Source organism: Lepidochelys kempii, chromosome 9 (assembly GCF_965140265.1).
Source record: "Lepidochelys kempii isolate rLepKem1 chromosome 9, rLepKem1.hap2, whole genome shotgun sequence".
Lineage (NCBI taxonomy): Eukaryota > Metazoa > Chordata > Testudines > Cheloniidae > Lepidochelys > Lepidochelys kempii.
Genome location: NC_133264.1, coordinates 42327668 through 42346965, shown reverse-complemented (window position 1 = coordinate 42346965; position 19298 = coordinate 42327668). Strand labels below are relative to the sequence as shown.

Here is a 19298-nt window from a genome sequence, read left to right as displayed (position 1 = left end):
CCTACCAACTTCAATGGGCTCTGAACCAGGCCGTAAATCAGAAATAGATTAAACAAATCTCTCTCCATGTTTTTTGGTTTGTCTCATATCTTCTTTTCAGATTTTGCTAGTATCTCCTCTCCTTTTCTCCACAGCTTCTCTGGTCCTCTGGGGTGCAACTTCCAATTAGTTGGACATGCAAAACTTTTGTGCTGCTGCAATTGTGGAAAGCGTGACAGAGCTATTAAAAAAAAAAAGAAAAAAAAAAGCTGTCTCACTTGTCTATCTTAGATTTCTTGATTTCTCAAGCACCCTGGAAATCAGACTTTTCACTATGAACTTGCTATTTCTCATTGCTCCTAAATGTGCAGATGTGAGAAAGAATGAGAAATTATACTCAGCACTTTTTCAGTGTTTTTCATTATAAAAATAATTTCCAAATTAGTTGAGTATCACAGCAGCCCTACAAGTAAGGTTAGTGCTATCCCATCCCCATTTCACAGAAGGCAAAACTGAGAGGTAAAGTGGCTTGCCAAAGGTAGAAGCAAAAGTCTGTGTCAGAATCAAGAGTAGAATTCAGGAGTTTCTTTGGTGATCCTTCAGACACGCAGCATCCCATTAGCTAGGAATTTTTCAGATTAGTTTAATAGATCAGCACTAAGGGCCTGATTTTGGTTTTATGCTGGTTTTATGTGAGTGCAACTTCGTTGACTTCACTGGAGTGATTTCTGAATTATACCAGTTTAAGTGATAATAGAAACAGACCATAAATTATTTGTACTGACAAAGTTGGGGACTGAGACTACTCTCACAATGATGTAAATCAGGTATAACGTCACTGAAATAAGTGATAGGTGAAAAAGTCACTTAATATTTTAATATAGCAGATTACAAATGTTAAGAAAAGCTAAATGTTGTTGAAAGAAAAACCTGCTTGTAGTGACCTTTTGGATTCCTTATTTGTTACAAATCAAATGCTTTAGATTATATGATTTATACATTTCTTCTACTTACTACACCTTGCTCACTTTGTATCAAAATTAAAATCTACCCAGGGAAACTGTAGTAATTAATTACTTTACCGTATTTCGTATCCATGGTTATTTTGTACCATTCCTCCCTGCAGACTACCTTTTTTTCCTATTATCTTAAATATGACTAAAATGGGAAGTACTATAAAATTGCCGGTCAGATGTGTTTATAAGCATAAACTGTGTCTGTCCTGGCCCAAAATGACATTTGTGAACACTCTGCACTAATTGTGTCAAAATCAGACTAATCCTGTTTGAACTCAATGCATGTGTGCACACGGTAGAGTGGAACTACAGCAAGGATTGATTTAGCCTGATGTGCACCAAAGTTCTCATAGATGATTCAGATGAGATTTTCCCAAGTGCTCAGAACTGGCCTAATTCTGCTCCACCTGGAGTCAATTAGGCCAATACTGAGCACTTTGGCATAGCCTGATTTTCACTGGTAGAGGAAGAGGAGAGTTGAGCAGAAGTAGAACAACAAAAATAAATATACTCATGAAAATACACGCATTAAAAAAAATCTATTGTGAACCACAACTTGAGAAAAAGAGTAGCCTAACTGTACATCTGGAACCAGAAGCTCTTAAATTGATACTGACTTCCGCTTATGGCCATGAGCAGATTACTTAACCTTATAGCCCCAACTTTCATATGTGTGAAATGTGGATAACTCCTATGTTATATGGCTATTGTGAGCATTAATGTTTGTAAAGCATTTTGAAGATGAAAAGTGGTCTTTAAGTATCATTGTCATTAAATGTAATAATGAATCTGACTAAGGGCAATCACAGAGACAAGGTGCGTGACGTTTTATTGGACCAACTTCTGTTGGTGAGAGAGATGAACTTTGGAGATTACACCGAGCTCTTCTTCATGTCTGTGAAACTTCCTTAGAGCATCACCACTAAATACAAGATGGAACAGATTTATATAAGCATGAAAATTTGTCTCTCTCACAACATAGGTTGGTCCAATAAAAGATATTACCTTACTCACCTTATTTAATACCCTGGGACCAACACGGCTACAACAACACTGCGTAGGAGCTATCGTGTTCTTTTTCAATGAGTAGGACAGTATGCAATAGACTATATGGAACAAGTCAACTGTGCCAAACTGTGAATGATGACCAATACAAGGAAGAGCCATATGCACACACTAACACACACAAGTATGAACATATGTCTCCCTGTAGGAAACAAGTCTGTGCTTATAATAAATACAGCCACAAAGAAAAAGTGATCAGGGATGTAAGTGAGAAACGTCAGTGGGTATTTACAGCATTATCTTCAATTATGCCTTTCTCAAAGGGAGTGTATATGCCATGCATTGTATGAGCACTCCTTCCCCTATTGGCATGCTTACAAAAATAGCATGTGCTAGCAGCATTCATGAACTCAACAATGAAAGTAGCATGAAAACCCTAAAAATGCACTGTGGGGGTGGTTTATGGCAAGATAACACTAGTAGTACAGAGCAGAAATGAAGAGAGTTATGCAGAACACGTACACAGAGGCAGGCAGATACATATACTTGCATATATCTATGCATTTGTCTATCTGTGCCTGGCTCTGATGTTGGTTACACACACAGGAGATGCGTCTCATTATCTTGGCGAGTCAAAATATGACATACATTACCAACAAGGGAAAAAAAGAAGGAAACAAAGAAGGGAGAGCGAACACCTGTCGCTCTCCTTGGGGACAAGACCTAATGCTTTTATTTGATTCAGTCTGTTGAGGGGACTGCAGCTGCCAACTGTCATCAGCATCAAGTTACATTCACAAAGCCAGACTATTTCATTCTTTAGGTTAAGGAACAGAAGAGGCAACAAAATCCAACAAGGAAGGGAGGAAGTTTTCATCGTGTTGCAAATACATTGGATCGTGATTCTTTATAGGGTTTCAACTTTTATCTTGATGATCAGTCTGATTTTTGAAGCACACACACAGTGGTTCATGCTAATTGCTAAATAATTCAAGTATTTAAAAGAACAACATCGCCTTTGGGTATGTAGCATGAATTCTAGAAAATGATAACTGTTAAACGTTCATGGTATATCCTGGAAGATTTGCTGATAACAGTGGCAAGTCTTTTATGGGATTCTGATACTCTATGTTAGTGCCAAGGATAGTAAAAAACCCCTATAAATAATAGACCAATAATCTGCAGTAACAGTAGATCTGTGTTTCGGTCTCTCACAGGGATTGTACTGTGGTATTTTATTGACCACTCCTTGTTTCCCCAATAAACACTATAAAAGAATGAAAGATTTCGAGAATTATTTTTATTACTTTCTTAATTTTCCCAAAATGAAGAGGAAATTAGAATTTCAGAACATATTTCCATGTTCCTCAGAATTTGCTGAATGCATATTTGACACTATATATACAAAAAAAAAAGTTTTCCTTTCTATTTACTTTGTCTCCTCCATAACTCATGCAGGCTGCCCCTTCTCCAGAGAGATACCTCAAAGGAAAGAAATGTAATAAGGGGGTCCTTTGAAATCTCATCTTTCCTCTTGTGAAGTTATTCAACTTCTCCTATTTAAATTGGAAGGCTTGAATTCTGCCCTTAGACTGATTTATTTGGGCATTACATACAAATACCTCAAGACAGAAGTTAGTCCTCCAAAGAAACAAAAAAACATGTTTCACTTTTATTTAGACTGGAGTATCAGGTATTAGCCCTACATAAGTGAAGCAGTGAGTGTAACGTATATCATAGATACTACACTGTCCAAAAGGTATACATTGGAAAGTGGTGCACATAAACTTTTCACTGTCCTACTTTCTACATTTCTCAGCTAATGGTTCCAATTACTGGACATGGGGGAGTAATGCTTCCCCCCCCCCCCAGTGTTTTTGCATTTGCTCAAAGTTCCATAGACTTCAGACCTGGAAAGGCCCCCAAAGGCCCATTTTTAAACAGTGGTCCCATACTAAATCAGTACAGCTGCTACTGGTCTGGTCTGGAGCATCGCTGGAGCTGCATGGTGCCAATCCCATTAAGTTGACTGGGTCACCTTTCTGGCCAGATGGAACGGTGGGTGGGGCAAATTTCAGGGAGTGGGATTGCAACCTGGGGCACGAAGTCACATCATCACTCAAACGTGGCCCGGTCACCCTCTGCTCTGTCCAGACAGACGGGCATCGGGGCCAAAGGGTGTTGCATCAGGAGTCTATTCCAGTTGGATGGAGTACAGAGGAGTCTACCAAGAACTTGACTCCTGGCAGCACCAGATCATGCAGTGTTCAGGTAAGAATCCCTGGCCCAGGGAGACCCGAGGTCCATGTAGATGGGGTGGGAACTGGAAATTGCCCCCTCCCCCATGAAACATGTGAATTGGTGCCAGTGTTTCTATCCCTTATCACACGTCTGAGCCTCCCTTAGAGCCCTGGGCGGGGATTACAGCCCAGCACCATTCCCCTAGAGTTGAGATTGAACCCTGGGTACAGCTGGACTCTCTGTGTGTTCCCAATACACCGAGACAAACACGCCTAAGTGAGTCCCAGTACACAGGAGACAAAAAACAAAACAAAAAAAAACAGGCAGGGAAGGACCCCAACCAACACCATCCAGCCTGGGGCATCGTGCCCTACCCCAGCCCTCTCGCCCCCCTTCCGCTGCACTGGCGGAGGCTCAGAGCGCCCCTGGATAGACAAAGCGCCCGTCTCTCATTGGTCAGTTTGCCTAACGCTGGGGCTTCTCCCGGCTCGGCGTGACCAATGGGCTCATTGACATGCAAATCAGAGGCTATAAGTAGGGCCGGGGAGTGGCGGCGCCAGGAGGGGGCGGGGGAGAGGGCCGCGGGGACGCTAGCGGGCCGCCCGGTGCAGAAGGCCGCCGCTGTGCACCGCTTGCCAGCTGCTGCCTCCTGCGCCCCTCCCCCATCCTCCCCCCAGCCCGCGGTGTCTGCGCCGCGCTCTGCCATGGCCCCGTCCTCTCGGCCCAGCAAGAGCCGGCCCAGCCGGGAGGAGGAGGATTTCTGTGACGCGAGAGGGGGGGACAGGAAGGTGAGCCGGACCCGAAGGGGTCCCAGGCAGGACCCGCGGGGGGGGAGGGGGGTAGGGGCTGCAGGACCCGCGGGGGGCGGGTAGGGGCTGCAGGACCCGCGGGGGCTGCAGGACCCCCGGCGGGGGCACTGGAGCCGCGGCCTGGCCTCGGGGGGCATGCGGCAGTCGGTGCAATGTGTGTTTCCCCTTCTCCTTCCCCAGGCCAGGAAGCCGCTGGTGGAGAAGAAGCGGCGAGCGCGGATTAACGAGAGCCTGCAGGAGCTGCGGCTCATCCTGGCCGACACGGAGGTAGGGCTGCGGCAAGGGCGCGGGAGCGGGGGCGCCGCGGCGGGAGCCGGGGGGCCCTGGCGCGGGGCTGATCGCTGTCCTCTCTCGCCGCGCCCCGGCGGGCAGTTTCAGGCGAAGATGGAGAACGCCGAGGTGCTGGAGCTGACCGTGAAGCGGGTGCAGGGCGTGCTGCAGAGCCGGTCTCTCGGTGAGTCCCCCTCGGGCACGGGAGATGCGGGGGGGGGAGAGGGGAAGCCGCTTCCCTCTAACGAGGGGGCTGCAGCATCCCGAGAAGTGACGTGCCGGCCGTGCTGTGAAGGGGGAGGGGTTGGCATGGGCAGAGATCGCGGGTGCTGGGGGGAGGGAAGGGGCTCCCCCCTTTGACTCCAGCTATGTGTGTTTCCCTATGGGTGTTGCTGCTGCTGCAGAAAGTGACAAGCTGCACCGGGAGGCTAGCGAGCGGTTTGCAGCCGGGTACATTCAGTGCATGCATGAAGTTCATACCTTCGTCTCCAACTGCCCGGGGATTGATTCCACCGTCGCTGCCGAGCTGCTGAACCACCTGCTGGAGTCCATGCCACTCAACGAAGGCAGTTTCCAGGACTTGATCGCGGATGTTTTGTCAGAACCCTCCGTCAGTCCCTGGCCTGGCAGTGAGGGGCTCTCCCAGCCAACGGGGGTGTCCCCTGCTGCTCTGAGCCTGGCCAGCCCCCCTTCAGCTCTTCTTTCCCCTTCCTCCAGTGAAGAGACCTGCTCGGATCTGGAAGAGACAGAGGCTGAGCAAAGCCCGGCCTCCCCAGCTGGACTGGACAGCTCCAGGACACACAACGTGCCTTCACCTAGCTTTTCCAAATCTATGTGGAGACCTTGGTAAATAAAGAAACTGTACAGGAATCAACAAAGATCTACCTAATAATGGGAGAATACTTGAGCACTGTGTTCTCCTTACAGCCATTGGAATGGACAGGGGCTTTCAGAGGGTGCATTTGTGTGTCTAACATTACTGTATATTGGGACTGCATAGATGGCACTCTTACACTGTCAGACCCTGACAGGTTAATTGTTAAACGTGTAACATTTCATCTATTTGTGTGTGAGATGTTTTGTAACAATTGGATTGTTTAGGAGAGTTTGGGGTGTGAGGGTGGGGAGGGAGGAAGAGATTTTTTTTGTAGCAAAGCTCTTTGGTGGATGCACAGCAGTATTTCACAGCCTTGTCTCTTTCTCTGGGCCCTTATAAATGGCCCAAATATCACTCCCTTTTTCTATTAAGAAAAAGCCCTTGTACATTTTATATCTTGGTGGCTCACTCAATGAGAGGTATAGGAGTTAAATGTGCATGCACAATTTTAAGAGTTATAGTGATAGTAAAGATCCCTGAAAGGGATTGGTGTGGTTAGAATTTTTATTATTTAGTGATCTAGAATCTTGCCTTCAGTGAAGGAAGAGTAAACTAGAGATCAGTTGGAATTAGACAAACATTGAAAATATTGGTGGCAGGGTGCCTTTTAGAAATCAGTGTTTTATGCACATTTTGCTTTTAGCACATCTGAGTTTATTGTGACTTTATGTATATTAGGGTGTCAAATGTTTTATTTTTAATCTTTTTAATAAAAAATATTGAATTCACAAAGGATTGCATGTATTTTGGAGTGTGATACACTTCTAACCACTTTAAAATTAAAAATCCAGTTCCATACTGTTTGCTGTTAAATTTGTATCTGTTGTGGACACACTGCTGGTAATTTAGCACTTAGTTCTTGTACTAAGCATTGTTAGCTCAAGTATTGGAATTTGAATGTTTCTTTTGTTTAATACTGAAAGATGCTTAGGATATTATTGAAGGGAGCAATGTAGTTGTGTTGTTGTTTGACTTTAGGACACTAAAATTCCTAGGCATGGTTACATGAATGCCATTCTAAAGAAACTGCTCTTAACTTGATTTCCCCAAGTAAGTCTCTTTTTGTAAAGCTGTAATTATAACTTAAGTACTAGGCAGATGCTTTACTTGTGGCTTGACTTTACCTGTACGTTTTTTCTGCTGAGGAGTGACAGGTGTTGAAAAGAAGTGTGTGAAATAGAATTGAAAATTTTCTTCAAAAAGGAAATACTTCCAGTGACTTCTGGAGCATCAACATTCCTGTATACAAGGTCATACACCTCAATGTTCCTATTTTTGGAAGATATAGGCTATTTATGCTGTGATATTACCTTTCACAGAGCTGTCATCGTTACAGGAAAAGTATTGTGAAGTTGCTTCCTTAGTACATGGAGATATTTGAGCGTAGAACCATCTAGGAGAGGAAGCAAAATAAGTACATGAGGACTAAGACATGTAACTTTCCTTTGTTAACGACCCTATGGAACAATAAAATCAGATATCTAAATTATTGGTAGACCTCTGCTTTGTAACTTTCTTTAAATTATCTGATGTGGGTGTTTTTTCATTCACAGCTGGGTACAGAGTTGTTTGTTTTCCCCAGTTGTGCTAAAATTCTCGCCTGCCTTTGAACTAGCAAGAAGGGCAATGCTCCTCAAAAGGGAGGTGAGAGCACTGCCTGTAAAGACCTTTCTGCTTTAGGGAGGGAGGGTGGTGTTTTGATGTGTAAATGGAAGCAGTGGCATGGACAGTTCAACTAAAAGTAACACCCAAAGCACAAAATGACATCTCCTGGAAACTGGCATTTCACAGAGTGAATGCAATCCCAGATTTGCTTAAAAAAAAAAAGCCATTGCCCTCCAGTAATACATTCATTTTGAAAATTTTACTCTCAGCCTCTGCTCACTAGTACTGATAACAATGCATTATAAAGATAAATGTGTATTATCCTGCAACATTAAAAACATTTGGCCCTACTTTTAGCCTCTAGCAAACAGTTTTCTTATCAGATTTTCTCAAGGGGAAGGTAAAACCACAGGCTGTTTCCTCAACCCATCACCAACCAAAATGTTGAGTATTTTAAAGCCCTAGGCCAGGGATCACCAGCCAGCAGGGCACAGAATGGGAGATCTGCACTAATCTTTCTCAGGATGGGTAGGAAAGGGAAGACTGAAAGCTAACCTGCTCTAAGGCAGTGAAGTGGTGTGCATAGCGCCCCCTGCAGCTTAAAGCAAGCATAAGACATAATTGAGCTTAGGTTGCATGCACTTGCCTGAGTTTAGAGATTTAAGTCATCACGAGACACTTGGTGAAGTCCTGTGCGTTCATCCATCTCAGAGCATTTTCACCATCGATTGCACACATCCAACAAGCCGCTCTGGCAGTGGTTATCCTCAAGCTCCTCCAAGTGTACAGCTTGTGCGGAGATTCCCAGGCAGCAGGGGAAGTGCTCTGGAGTCTGTGGGAAGTGCAGCAGCAGCAGCAGCTCAGCTTGGTTTCATTTCCATGAGATGAAAGAGACTCTTGGTTAGGGCTCTTCTGATGCCCCTGTGAAAGCAAAGTGCAAATCCTGACACTTCCACGATGGAAACATGGCCAAGAGACAACATCAAAAATGCCAGCTTCGGTTCAGCAGTGGATTTTGTGGCTAGCAATAGTCATTCTCCACCCCCCTTTGTAAATGACACTGTAGATTGAGGGTAAAAGGCTTTCCCTTATAAAGCCTTGGAGAAGGGAAGCTAGGTGGTAAATACTGTGATTCCCTAACTATACATACTCACTGTATTTATCTCTCTCACCCACATGCCCTACCTTCTGCATTTTGCTGCAGCTGAAGAAAGAAAGCACTGCCTGGTGCATATTTAGCCCACTCTGGAATGTTACAGCAGTGGATTGATGGCTTTTTGTAACTGTCGAATAATATAACTGAATACTCTAAAAAAGAAAAAAAAAGGAGTACTTGTGGCACCTTGGAGCTCATGAAAGCTTATGCTCAAATAAATTGGTTGGTCTCTAAGGTACCACAAGTACTCCTTTTTTCTTTTTGCAGATACAGACTAACACGGCTGCTACTCTGAAACCTGAATACTCTAGTGATTGTTGCTGCATATTTGTTTTTAGGGGCACTGAGGGAGTGACATACTAGCCCCGTAGCCATGCAAGTCCCCAGTGTGCTTCTTAGATTGTGTTAGTGGAGAAGCTGTGTCCACAATGAAATACACAAACAGCAGGAGGAGGTTTTAGTTTTAGGTATGTTAACTAAGGGCGTCTGCTCTTTTAATAAAACCAGAACGCCTGGGTATAAATAATAACAACAGAAACCAAGTGTGTGTACTCCACCCTTCCTGGAGGGAGGGAAATCTACTTTTCTGTTCATAATTCTCAACAGTGTTTTAGTTCTAAGAAAAATCAGCTAGGCCCAAGCAATACAATTAGTCCCCAAAAGTGTCAAAAGCATTTTAGAAATGTGCTAAAGTAGGGGATTTTTTTAAATCCACAAATTAGGTTCACAGAAAGTTTACATCCTTTGATTATGTGTTGCTGGATTTCTAAATTTGCATTTCTGTACCTTACTGGAAAGGTGTCAGATGTAACACTTTCCTGACAAAGGCAGGAAGAGGTGAGCATTGGGGAGGGAAGGAGGTTTCCAGCAGCTCTGATGGAAGGGGAAAAAAAAAAAAATCAATGCAGCCCTTTTCAAGTCCACTCACAGAAACTGCCTTTATTCTTTTCCACTCCAAAGTAATATAAACACGCTCTCTGATCTGACACCGCACCCCATTGTAAAAGGAAAGAGAAGCAGCCTACAAAAAGAGGATCTCTTGTTTGATATGCAGTTGAAGGCTTAGATAAGGATGGACTCATTCTCTCTTCCCCTTCCAGTATATATTAGTTACTCACACCTGTTGCAGGGAAGAATTGGCCCCTGGTAGAGCAGGATAGTGCTGATGATTAATGAGCTAGGCATGATAGTGCTCATGATTAATGAGTCAAACATTCTTATAAACATAGTGGCAATACCATCAAATATTTTTGAGCAACTGTATCTTGGGCAGGATGTAGAACTTAGCCATCACTTAAAGGTTCACAATCAAGGTTATTATATTCTAAATTTGACCTACCTTTTCCTTATTTACATTAGCAAATGTGTGTAATTCTCCAGTTTTTCCCTCGAAACAGATGCTTTAATTCTCTTAATTAAAAATAAAACAAAGGAATTAAAAAAAAAATCAAAAGTCAGCAGGCCAGTACTCATAAGCAGCCCTAGAGAAACAGACCAGGATGAACACAAACAGCCAGGAGAAAAAGACAAATCCAAATAGATTTCATTTCAAGCTTCCCAGAAGTTAGTCCAACAATATCAAGGACTAAGATTTTTAAAGATATGAAAAGTGTTCTGATAAGGAATATAAACCCTTATAATTGATTTTATATGCATGGTTTATTTTTTAGGCAGAGTGCCTTCTATGAAAAAAATACAGGAACTATTGGAACTCAATCCTGACATCTGAAATATTTTTTCTCCTTTAAATTCTCCCTCAAAACTCACTTCTTTCAGGAAGCCTTTCTATTACTCATTGTTGGTATTACAGTCATGCCTAGAGGCCCCAGTGAAGATGGGGCCTCATCGTGCTAGGTGCCGTACAACACCCGCAAAAGACAGTCCCATAACATCTAAACAGACAAAGGGTGTGAGAAAAATAACAATTATTCCCTCTGTCCAGATGGGGACCTGAGGCACTAAGACTTTGCGCGAGGTTGCATAGGACACGTTCAGCAGAGCCAGGTATTGAACCAAGACCTCCTAAGGCCATGTCTATACTACCCGCTGGATCGGCAGGTAGTGATCGATCTATCACGTCTAGTGTAGACGCAATAAATCGATCCCCGATCGCTCTGCTGTTGACTCCGGAACTCCACCACGGCGAGAGGCAGAAGCAGATTTGACGGGGGAGCAGCAGCCGTCGATCCCACACTGTGAGGATGCGAAGTAAGTGATTCTAAGTCGATCTAAGATACGTCGACTGCAGCTACGCTATTCTTGTAGCTGAAGTTGCATATCTGAGATCTATCCCCACCCCTCACACCCCCCCACCTCCACTGAGTGTCAGGCCAGTACCTTAATTACAAGGTCTTCCTTCCCCTGAGAATCTGACCTTGCTTTCCTGCACCTGAACAATGGTTCCATATACTATTTATACATGGTCTGCTATGGAGTGCCTGAGCCCAAAAACCCTTACACAGATAGTCCTTGCCCAAGTAGTTGGGCCCACTGAATTCATTTACCTTTAAATGTAAGCCGAATAGGCTGTGTGCTCCATAGGCAGGGCTTGGACACAGTAGAAAAAAAAGACACTCATTCGTTCTCTGTGACTGTACCTCTATATACATCATTGGTGATACTGACCCTGGAATACTGTGTAGAGTCTGGTGTGCATGTTTTAAAGAGAATGTGGAAAAACTGGAGAGGGTGCAGAAAAGAGCCACTGAAATGATTCAAGCACTGAAGAAAATGCTTTATAGGGAGAGACTTAAAGAGCTCCAGCTGTTCAGCTTATCAAAAAAAGATTGAGAGATGACAATTACTGCATATACATATCTTTGCAGGGAAAAAATACCAGGTACTAAAGGGCTCTAATCTAACGGAGAAAGGCAGAACAAGAACTAATGGCTGGAAGCTGAAGCCAGAGAAATTCATTAGCTTCTCTTCAATGGCCTTATCTTCCTTGAGTGCTCCTTTTGCACCTTGACCATTCAGTGGCCCCACTGATTATTTAGCAGGCTTAAGAGGTACTAAATAAGAATTGCCTCTCCCCGCGTGGATTCCAGGACAAGCTACTCCAAGAAGCAGTTATTAATGGCATCTAGACATTTTTTATCTCTGTATCCCATCCTGAGGTAACATACCCAGTCAGTATGGGGATAGTTGAAATCCCCCATTATTGGTGGGTTTTCTGTTTTTGTAGCCTCTAATCTCCCTGAGTGTTTCATAATCACCATCACAGTCCCAGTCAGGTGCTCGGTATTATATTTCTACTGTTATACTCTTAGTAGTCAAGCAGGGAATATGTATCCAAAGAGACTATATGGTACAGTTTGATTCATTTAAGATTTTTACTATATTTGACTCTTTGCTGTCTTTCACATATAGTGCCATTCCTTCACCAGCAAGCCTACTCTGTCATTCCTATATATTTTGAACCCTAGTATTATTGTGTCCCATTGATTGTCATTGTTTCTATGAAGCCTATTATATCAATATCTTCATTCAATACCAGGTGCTCAAGTTCACCCATCTTAGTATTTGGACTTCTAGCATTTGTATACAAACACTTATAAAATTTGTCAATAGTTAGTTGTCTGCCATTATGTGATGTAATTGAGTGGGGCTCTTTTTCATTTAACTGTTTCTCTTCAGTTCTGATCTGTACTTTATGAACATTTGTCCTCTCCTCTTTACTAAGATATAGAGAATCCCCTTTAATAAATCCTCCCCTGAGGGATGTATCTGTCCAAATTATATGCTCCTCCACATCTGTCAGCTTTCCCCCAGTCCTTAGTTTAAGAACTCCTCCATGACCTTTGTAATATTACACACTGTCACTTTGGTTCTATTTTGGTTGAAGTGGAGCCCATCTTTCCTGTGTAGGCTCCTCCTTTCCCAAAAGGTTTCCCAGTTCCTAATACACCTAAACCCCTCTTTGGCGGGAGGGATAGCTCAGTGGTTTGAGCATTGGCCTGCTAAATCCAGGGTTGTGAGTTCAATCCTTGAGGGTGCCATTCAGGGATCTGGGGCAAAAATTGGGGATTGGTCCTGCTTTGAGCAGGGGGTTGGACTAGATGACCTGCTAAAGTCCCTTCCAACCTGATATTCCAGGATTCTCTTCCCAACAGCATCATCTCATCCATGCATTGAGATCCTGCACTTCTCCCTGTCTAAGTGGTCACAAAAATGCTACCACGGAGGTCCCGGACTTTAATCTCTCACCCAGCAGCTGAAATTTGGCTTCCAGGTTCTCACTAAGTCATGGCTACCTATATGTACCACGACCACCAGCTCCATCTCCGCACCTCATTTAAGTCTTTCTAGTTGTGTCAAGAGGTCTGCAACCTTTGCTACCCGTTGGCAGAACCATATGGTGAATTGCCTATCATCACAAACCCAACTATCTATATTTCTCATCCCCCATTACTATTAGACAGAGACAGGTAATAATTAGGTCCCCTCCCCCAGAGGGTTACCGTCAGGGCGAGATGATACCATGACATAACCTTGAAGGAGGGTCCCAATCATTAGTTTTAATTTAGATATGACAAAATAAAGTTAATCTAGACTGAAAATACATATTTTTTTCCTTTGTGTCTGAGAAAATGCAAAGACTAAGTCTTTCTGTAAGAACTAATGGAGTTAGTAATCATGGTCATTCCTCTGGATCCACAACTAGATTACAAGTAGAGCTGGGTCAAACTTTTTTTTTTTTTAAACCACAACCAAAACAATTGATCAAAGACTTTTGGCTTTTTGTTTGGGGAAAAAAACAAAAACAAATTGTAATTAACTTTTTAGTTTGTGGTAAAAATATTGTTTGAAAATTTTTTTTTTTTATTTTTAAAGTTTCAGTTTTATTTATAATCAAATTTTATTGAGGTTTTAGGGGAAAGAAAAAATTTCAGTTTCCCTATGATGTAATGCAGTAGGGATTTTTTGACCAGCTCTAATTTCAAAAAAGAAGCCTTTTCTCTGCCTTTCCTCTGATACTAGTGTGCTCTTGTTGATATGCCAGGGAAGTGAATGGGGGGTAATCAGCATAGGTAGTTTGAATCTCAGTTTAGCAAGGCAAGGTGGCAATTCCTCATTTATGCTATTTGCTTTCTTTCCCCTTGTGCTCTCATCTCTCTCCATTCCTTCTGCTAGGATATCATTCACCTCATACTACTCTGGTTGCTCAGACACTCCCAAAACTGATCATAGAATCACAGGGTTGGAAGGGACCTCAGGAAGTCATCTAATCCAACCCCCTGCTCAAAGCAGGACCAATCCCCAACTAAATCCAAGCCAAGACTTTGTCAAGCCTGACACCACCTCCCTAGGTAACCCATTCCAGTGCTTCACCGCCCTCTTAGTGAAAAAGTTTTTCCTAATATCCAACCTAAACCTCCCCCACTGCAACTTGAGACCATTACTCCTTGTTCTGTCATCTGTTACCACTGAGAACAGTCTAGATCCATCCTCTTTGGAACCCCCTTTCAGGTAGTTGAAATCAGCTATCAAATCCCCCCTCATTCTTCTCTTCTGCAAACTAAATAATCCCAGTTCCCTCAGCCTCTCCTCATAAAAGTCATGTTCTCCAGCCCTCTAATCATTTTTGTTGCCCTCCGCTGGACTCTTTTCAATTTTTCCACATCCTTCTTGTGGTGTTGGGCCCAAAACTGGACACACTACTCCAGATGAGGCCTCACCAATGCCAAATAGAGGGGAATGATCACATCCCTCGATCTGCTGGCAATGCTCCTACTTATACAGCCCAAAATGCCATTGGCCTTCTTGGCAACAATGGCACACTGTTGACCCACATCCAACTTCTCGTCCACTGTAACCCCTAGGTCCTTTTCTGCAGAACTGCTGCCTAGCCGCTCGGTCCGTAGGCTGTAGCGGTGCATGGGACTCTTCCATCTTAAGTGCAGAACTCTGCACTTGTCCTTGTTGAACCTCATCAGATTTCTTTTGACCCAATCCTCTAATTGGTCTAGGTCCCTCTGTATCCTATCTACCTCTCCTCTCAGTTTCGTATCTGCAAACTTGCTGAGGGTGCAATCCATACCATCCTCCAGATCATTTATGAAGACATTGACAAAAACCAGCCCCAGGACCAACCCATGGGGCACTCCCCTTGATACCGTCTGCCAACTAGACGTGGAGCCACTGATCATTATCCATTGAGCCTGGCAATCTAGCCAGCTTTCTATCCACCTTGTAGTCTATTCAAGCCGCCCATACTTCTTTAACTTGCTGGAAAGAATACTGTGGGAGACTGTGTCAAAAGCTTTGCTAGAGTCAAGGAAAACACGCGCACTGCTTTCCTCTCATCCACAGAGCCAGTTAGCTCATCACAGAAGGCAATTAGGTTAGTCAGGCATGACTTGCCCTTGGTGAATCCATGCCGACTGTTCCTGATCACTTTCTTCTCTTTGAAGTGCTTCAAAATGGATTCCTTGAGGACCTGCTCCATGATTTTTCCAGGGACTGAGGTACATTTTTGTACATTTGGCAAAGCATTGTCAACAAACAAACAAAAAAAGGCCAGGGGTTTTTTTGGGTCAGAAGTATGATTTTTAAGTTGGCTCAGCAGTAACACCAAAAATAATTTAATCATTAACATGAGCCAGCATAAAGAAACAGGAGTACTCATACTTGTGCATATTAGTTAATGTATTAAAAACACACAATGAAGAAAATAGAGAAAAGTGTGCTCTGTGGTTACTAGATGTGTCAGGGAATTCCCCCCCCCCCCACCTCTTTGTTCGACTTGCTACCCTAACCATACAAACATGTCAAAGCATAAAGTACTTTGTGCCCCAGCTGAAGGCAAACACTGCCTGATGCTTTGCTGAATAGTAACAAGACCTTAATGCAACACAACATTAAGGGCTAGTCTATACTAGAAGTGCTACATTGGCCCAGCTGCACCACCGTAGAGCATTTGGTGAAGACACTTTATGCCAAACAGGAGAGAGCCTATCAATATAATAAATCCATGTCTGCAAGAGGTGGTAGCTATGTCAGCAGGAGTAGCTCTCCCGCCAACATAATGCTGTCCACTATGCTGGTGCTTAGGCTTGTGTAACTAACATTGCTCAGGTTGTGAATAAGCCACCCTCCTGAGCAATGCAAGTTATACCAAAGTGGTAGTGTCAACCTGGCCTAAAGGTCCCTCTGGGGGACAGAGTCTGGTCTCACTGGCAGCAGGTCCCTAAAAATGGTCTCACTTCTGAATCCATCACACTATTCAATGATTCATAGGACTTGTGTTATGCCTGGATACACAAGGATACACTACCTGCTTAGTCAGGCTGATTCAGCACTGAGAAACCTTTATTCTTCCTCAAATGTAAGAGATCATTGGACTGGAACCAGCAGCCTGATGACTTGCCACGTAAGCGGCTCCCTCTGAATGCCCTAAATTGTTAAACCTTCTCCCTCCAGAGTTATTTTGCAGCTAACAGATGCAGGTTGGACAGCATGTACTGTGAAATGCTTGGAAAGCTCTGTACTGTTGATAGAGGTGGAACTAGTGTGCTCATCTTTTGTAAGCCATTGGTTACACCTGAAGTCTTAAAACAAAAAGTTAATAGGGAGGATGAATTCAATCACATCAACTCTTCCTTCAGTGAGTGGCAGGAATGACCATTCTACACTTCAGTTCCTTTAACAAGTGCCATGATAAATACAAGTAACCAGTGGCTCAGTTTTACAAACTACTGTGTAAGTCTTTCTCACTAACTCCATTAAAGTAAAAACCAGACAGTATTCAAAGCCAGGGGCACTGGCAAGTTGTTCTCATACACCTTGTGCACTCCCAGTGGAAATGCTGTCCAGTGCCACAACCCCAGCAGGGTGGAGGGGTAAACTATTCAACAATTATCTCCTTCAGCAGCAGATCAAAGGTATTTTTGAGGCTACATTGGTAAGTGATGGATACACTGTTGCATACAGGATATTTTCTGAAAGCTAGGTATGATGTGGCATACTGTTGAATGCTACTGTTGAAGAGGTGGAGCCCATCCCATTTAGCTGTCTCACCCAGAACAGACCAATTTGGCAACTGCACACACAGAAAATGGGCAAATGGTATTACTGAATATGAATGTCTTCCTAATATTTAGCAGCCAGAGTTGAAGTCCTCCAATCCCCAGCAGTTATCTGTTGGCTAAAACTGTTCTGTTTTGAAGTAGTTTGAAGCATGGGGCAGACAAAAATAAATTTTTATTTGGAATGTGGAAACATGAATTGAATCAACGTTTCCATGTTCAATTAAAGTAATATTTCATTTGAACTCATTTTAAATTCAGGCCATGCATCTATGAGGAGAAACTAGCTCTAAATGCACAAAAAAGGAAGAGTAACCATCCCCCTCCCCCAAAATCCAGCAGTACTAAATCAGGTAATACAAAAGAAGCAGCAGTAGGAAAAGGAGAACAAATGAAACAAGTGGAGCAAAACAGCCTCCAGCAAATCCAAATGTGTGTGAACAGTGACATCTATAGGCCACAGAGAGAAATATTCCAACAGGCCATTGCTCCAGTCTGCAGCTTAAATTATTCCCAATAGTTTACAAGGTAAAGAAAACCACCCATCTTTAATGCTGTCAGAGGAGAACATGCCAGATGTACTACTTTTGACGTACACCCACCTCTCACACAACACAATCCACACTTCTGTAAGAATTCTTCTTCACCTGTCAGGGTGGGCAGCTTCTGTTCTTTGGCTCCAAGCGTTCCTGTTGAGTGTGTCTTCCAAGCTCATTCCTAAATTTCTCCTCCTTCAGTGTTTTGCACCATCTTTTTCTGGGTCTTACCCATGGTCTTTGTTCTTTGAGTACCAGATAATGTACTCCCGGAGCAACATACACCAACTTTTCTAACAATCAATACACTCTAGTATATAAAACTGCAGATATAGCATCAGAAGCAGAGAGAATACTGGAAAGCAGCCCATCGAAAGGAAAAGGTATATTAACTTTAACCATAGTATGTATTCAGGAAAGTAATGCTTCTTGAGAAATCTTGGTATTTGATTGCATTGTTGCTTCTTTAAACATTTGTACTCTTCGCCTTTGCTACCTACTTGCAAATTATGCAGCTTGTAGTGCATTTTCCTCATTCTTCCACTGTACACTTGTGCATTTATTTTAATTGTAAGTGACTCCTATGCAGAGTTAGCATCAAATCGTCCACAGAATTGCAAATAAAGGTTAGTATACACGTCAACATTTTAAGGCATTTTGCAAAGTCTGAATTTGTAAAAAGGAAAGGAGGACTTGTGGCACCGTGGAGACTAACCAATTTATTTGAGCATAAGCTTTCGTGAGCTACAGCTCACTTCATCGGATGCATTCAGTGTATTTTCCACGGTATGCATCCGATGAAGTGAGCTGTAGCTCACGAAAGCTTATGCTCAAATAAATTGGTTAGTCTCTAAGGTGCCACAAGTCCTTTTCTTTTTGCAAATACAGACTAACACGGCTGCTACTCTGAAACCTGAATTTGTAAAGGTACATTGCCAAGTTAGTGCTTTGGTCAGAGAACAGTAATAATTTTCTGGCTCCAAAGGAGTAAGTTTGCAAATTTAGGCCCTGATTCTACAAACACTTAACACAGACTTCAGTGGGACTTAAATCCTTCCCTGTTCAGCAAAGCACCTAAGGGCATGCTTAAATTCTCTGCTAGATCAGGGACAGAAAAAGGACACATGGTAGTCAGAGACCATCATTTCAAATTAAAAAAGGCCTTTTCTGAAAGTTAGTTTGAACTTCATATATAGTGCCTGCTTTCTGATCCTTAAATGGCACTTTTCCAGCAGCAATTCCATCTCAACACACCAGGAAGGTAAATTGTCAGTATTAATCTAACAGAGGGGACAGATTGGGCAAAGCACCAAAGTGTTTGAAGTCATATTGTGCCAGAGGCGGACAAAAAAAACAGAACCCAGGATTCCTTGCTTCTATTTCCCTTTCTAAATCTGTCACAAATAGTTCTGTGACGAGTTGTCTTAAAAGATATTTTCTTCATGTTCCAAATCCAGCAGTGTCCACATCACAACTACTGCTTTTCAGATACACTGAGTTCTGTCTTGCAGTCACAAAGAAACGGTCGGGTTGTAGGAGCAGCAGCATGCACTGTCAGAACACCACTCCGGGTAAAAAAAAATGGGTTATTCCACATTCCGTGGACAGTAATAACTACTAACAAGTTAACAGGCACCAAACTCACCTGCGGTAAAAGTCTATGGAAAAAACAGGAAAGGATTAGCGATTAACTGAAATTGAGCACAAGTTTTACACACATGCTCAGTGTGTGCAAGTTACTATTCTTTGACTTCATAGCCTAGTACAAATATTTCAG

The 19298-nt window shown here is 43.0% G+C and overlaps 1 protein-coding gene across 2 annotated transcripts; it reads left to right on the top strand.

The window, feature by feature from the left end:
- The first annotated feature begins 4791 nt into the window (after positions 1 to 4791).
- Positions 4792 to 7686, top strand: LOC140917366 (transcription cofactor HES-6-like). 2 transcript variants are annotated; one of them, XM_073360027.1, is made up of 4 exons: positions 4792 to 5029; positions 5231 to 5317; positions 5423 to 5504; positions 5725 to 7686. In XM_073360027.1, the coding sequence occupies exons 1-4, from the start codon at positions 4946 to 4948 to the stop codon at positions 6168 to 6170; spliced, it is 699 nt and encodes a 232-aa protein (XP_073216128.1). In that variant the 5' UTR covers positions 4792 to 4945; the 3' UTR covers positions 6171 to 7686. The 2 variants fall into 2 exon arrangements, with proteins under 2 accessions (XP_073216128.1, XP_073216127.1); XM_073360026.1 differs by having other exon boundaries at positions 5231 to 5504.
- Positions 7687 to 19298: the final 11612 nt, after the last annotated feature.

What these genes read in the sequence shown, in the direction of transcription:
- LOC140917366 (XM_073360026.1), top strand. Translation starts at nt 4,946, where the DNA reads ATGGCCCCGTCCTCTCGGCCCAGCAAGAGCCGGCCCAGCCGGGAGGAG. An exon ending in CGAGAGGGGGGGACAGGAAG is followed by an intron (nt 5,030 to 5,230) that starts GTGAGCCGGACC and finishes CTCCTTCCCCAG; the next exon opens with GCCAGGAAGCCGCTGGTGGA. An exon ending in GCTGCAGAGCCGGTCTCTCG is followed by an intron (nt 5,505 to 5,724) that starts GTGAGTCCCCCT and finishes CTGCTGCTGCAG; the next exon opens with AAAGTGACAAGCTGCACCGG.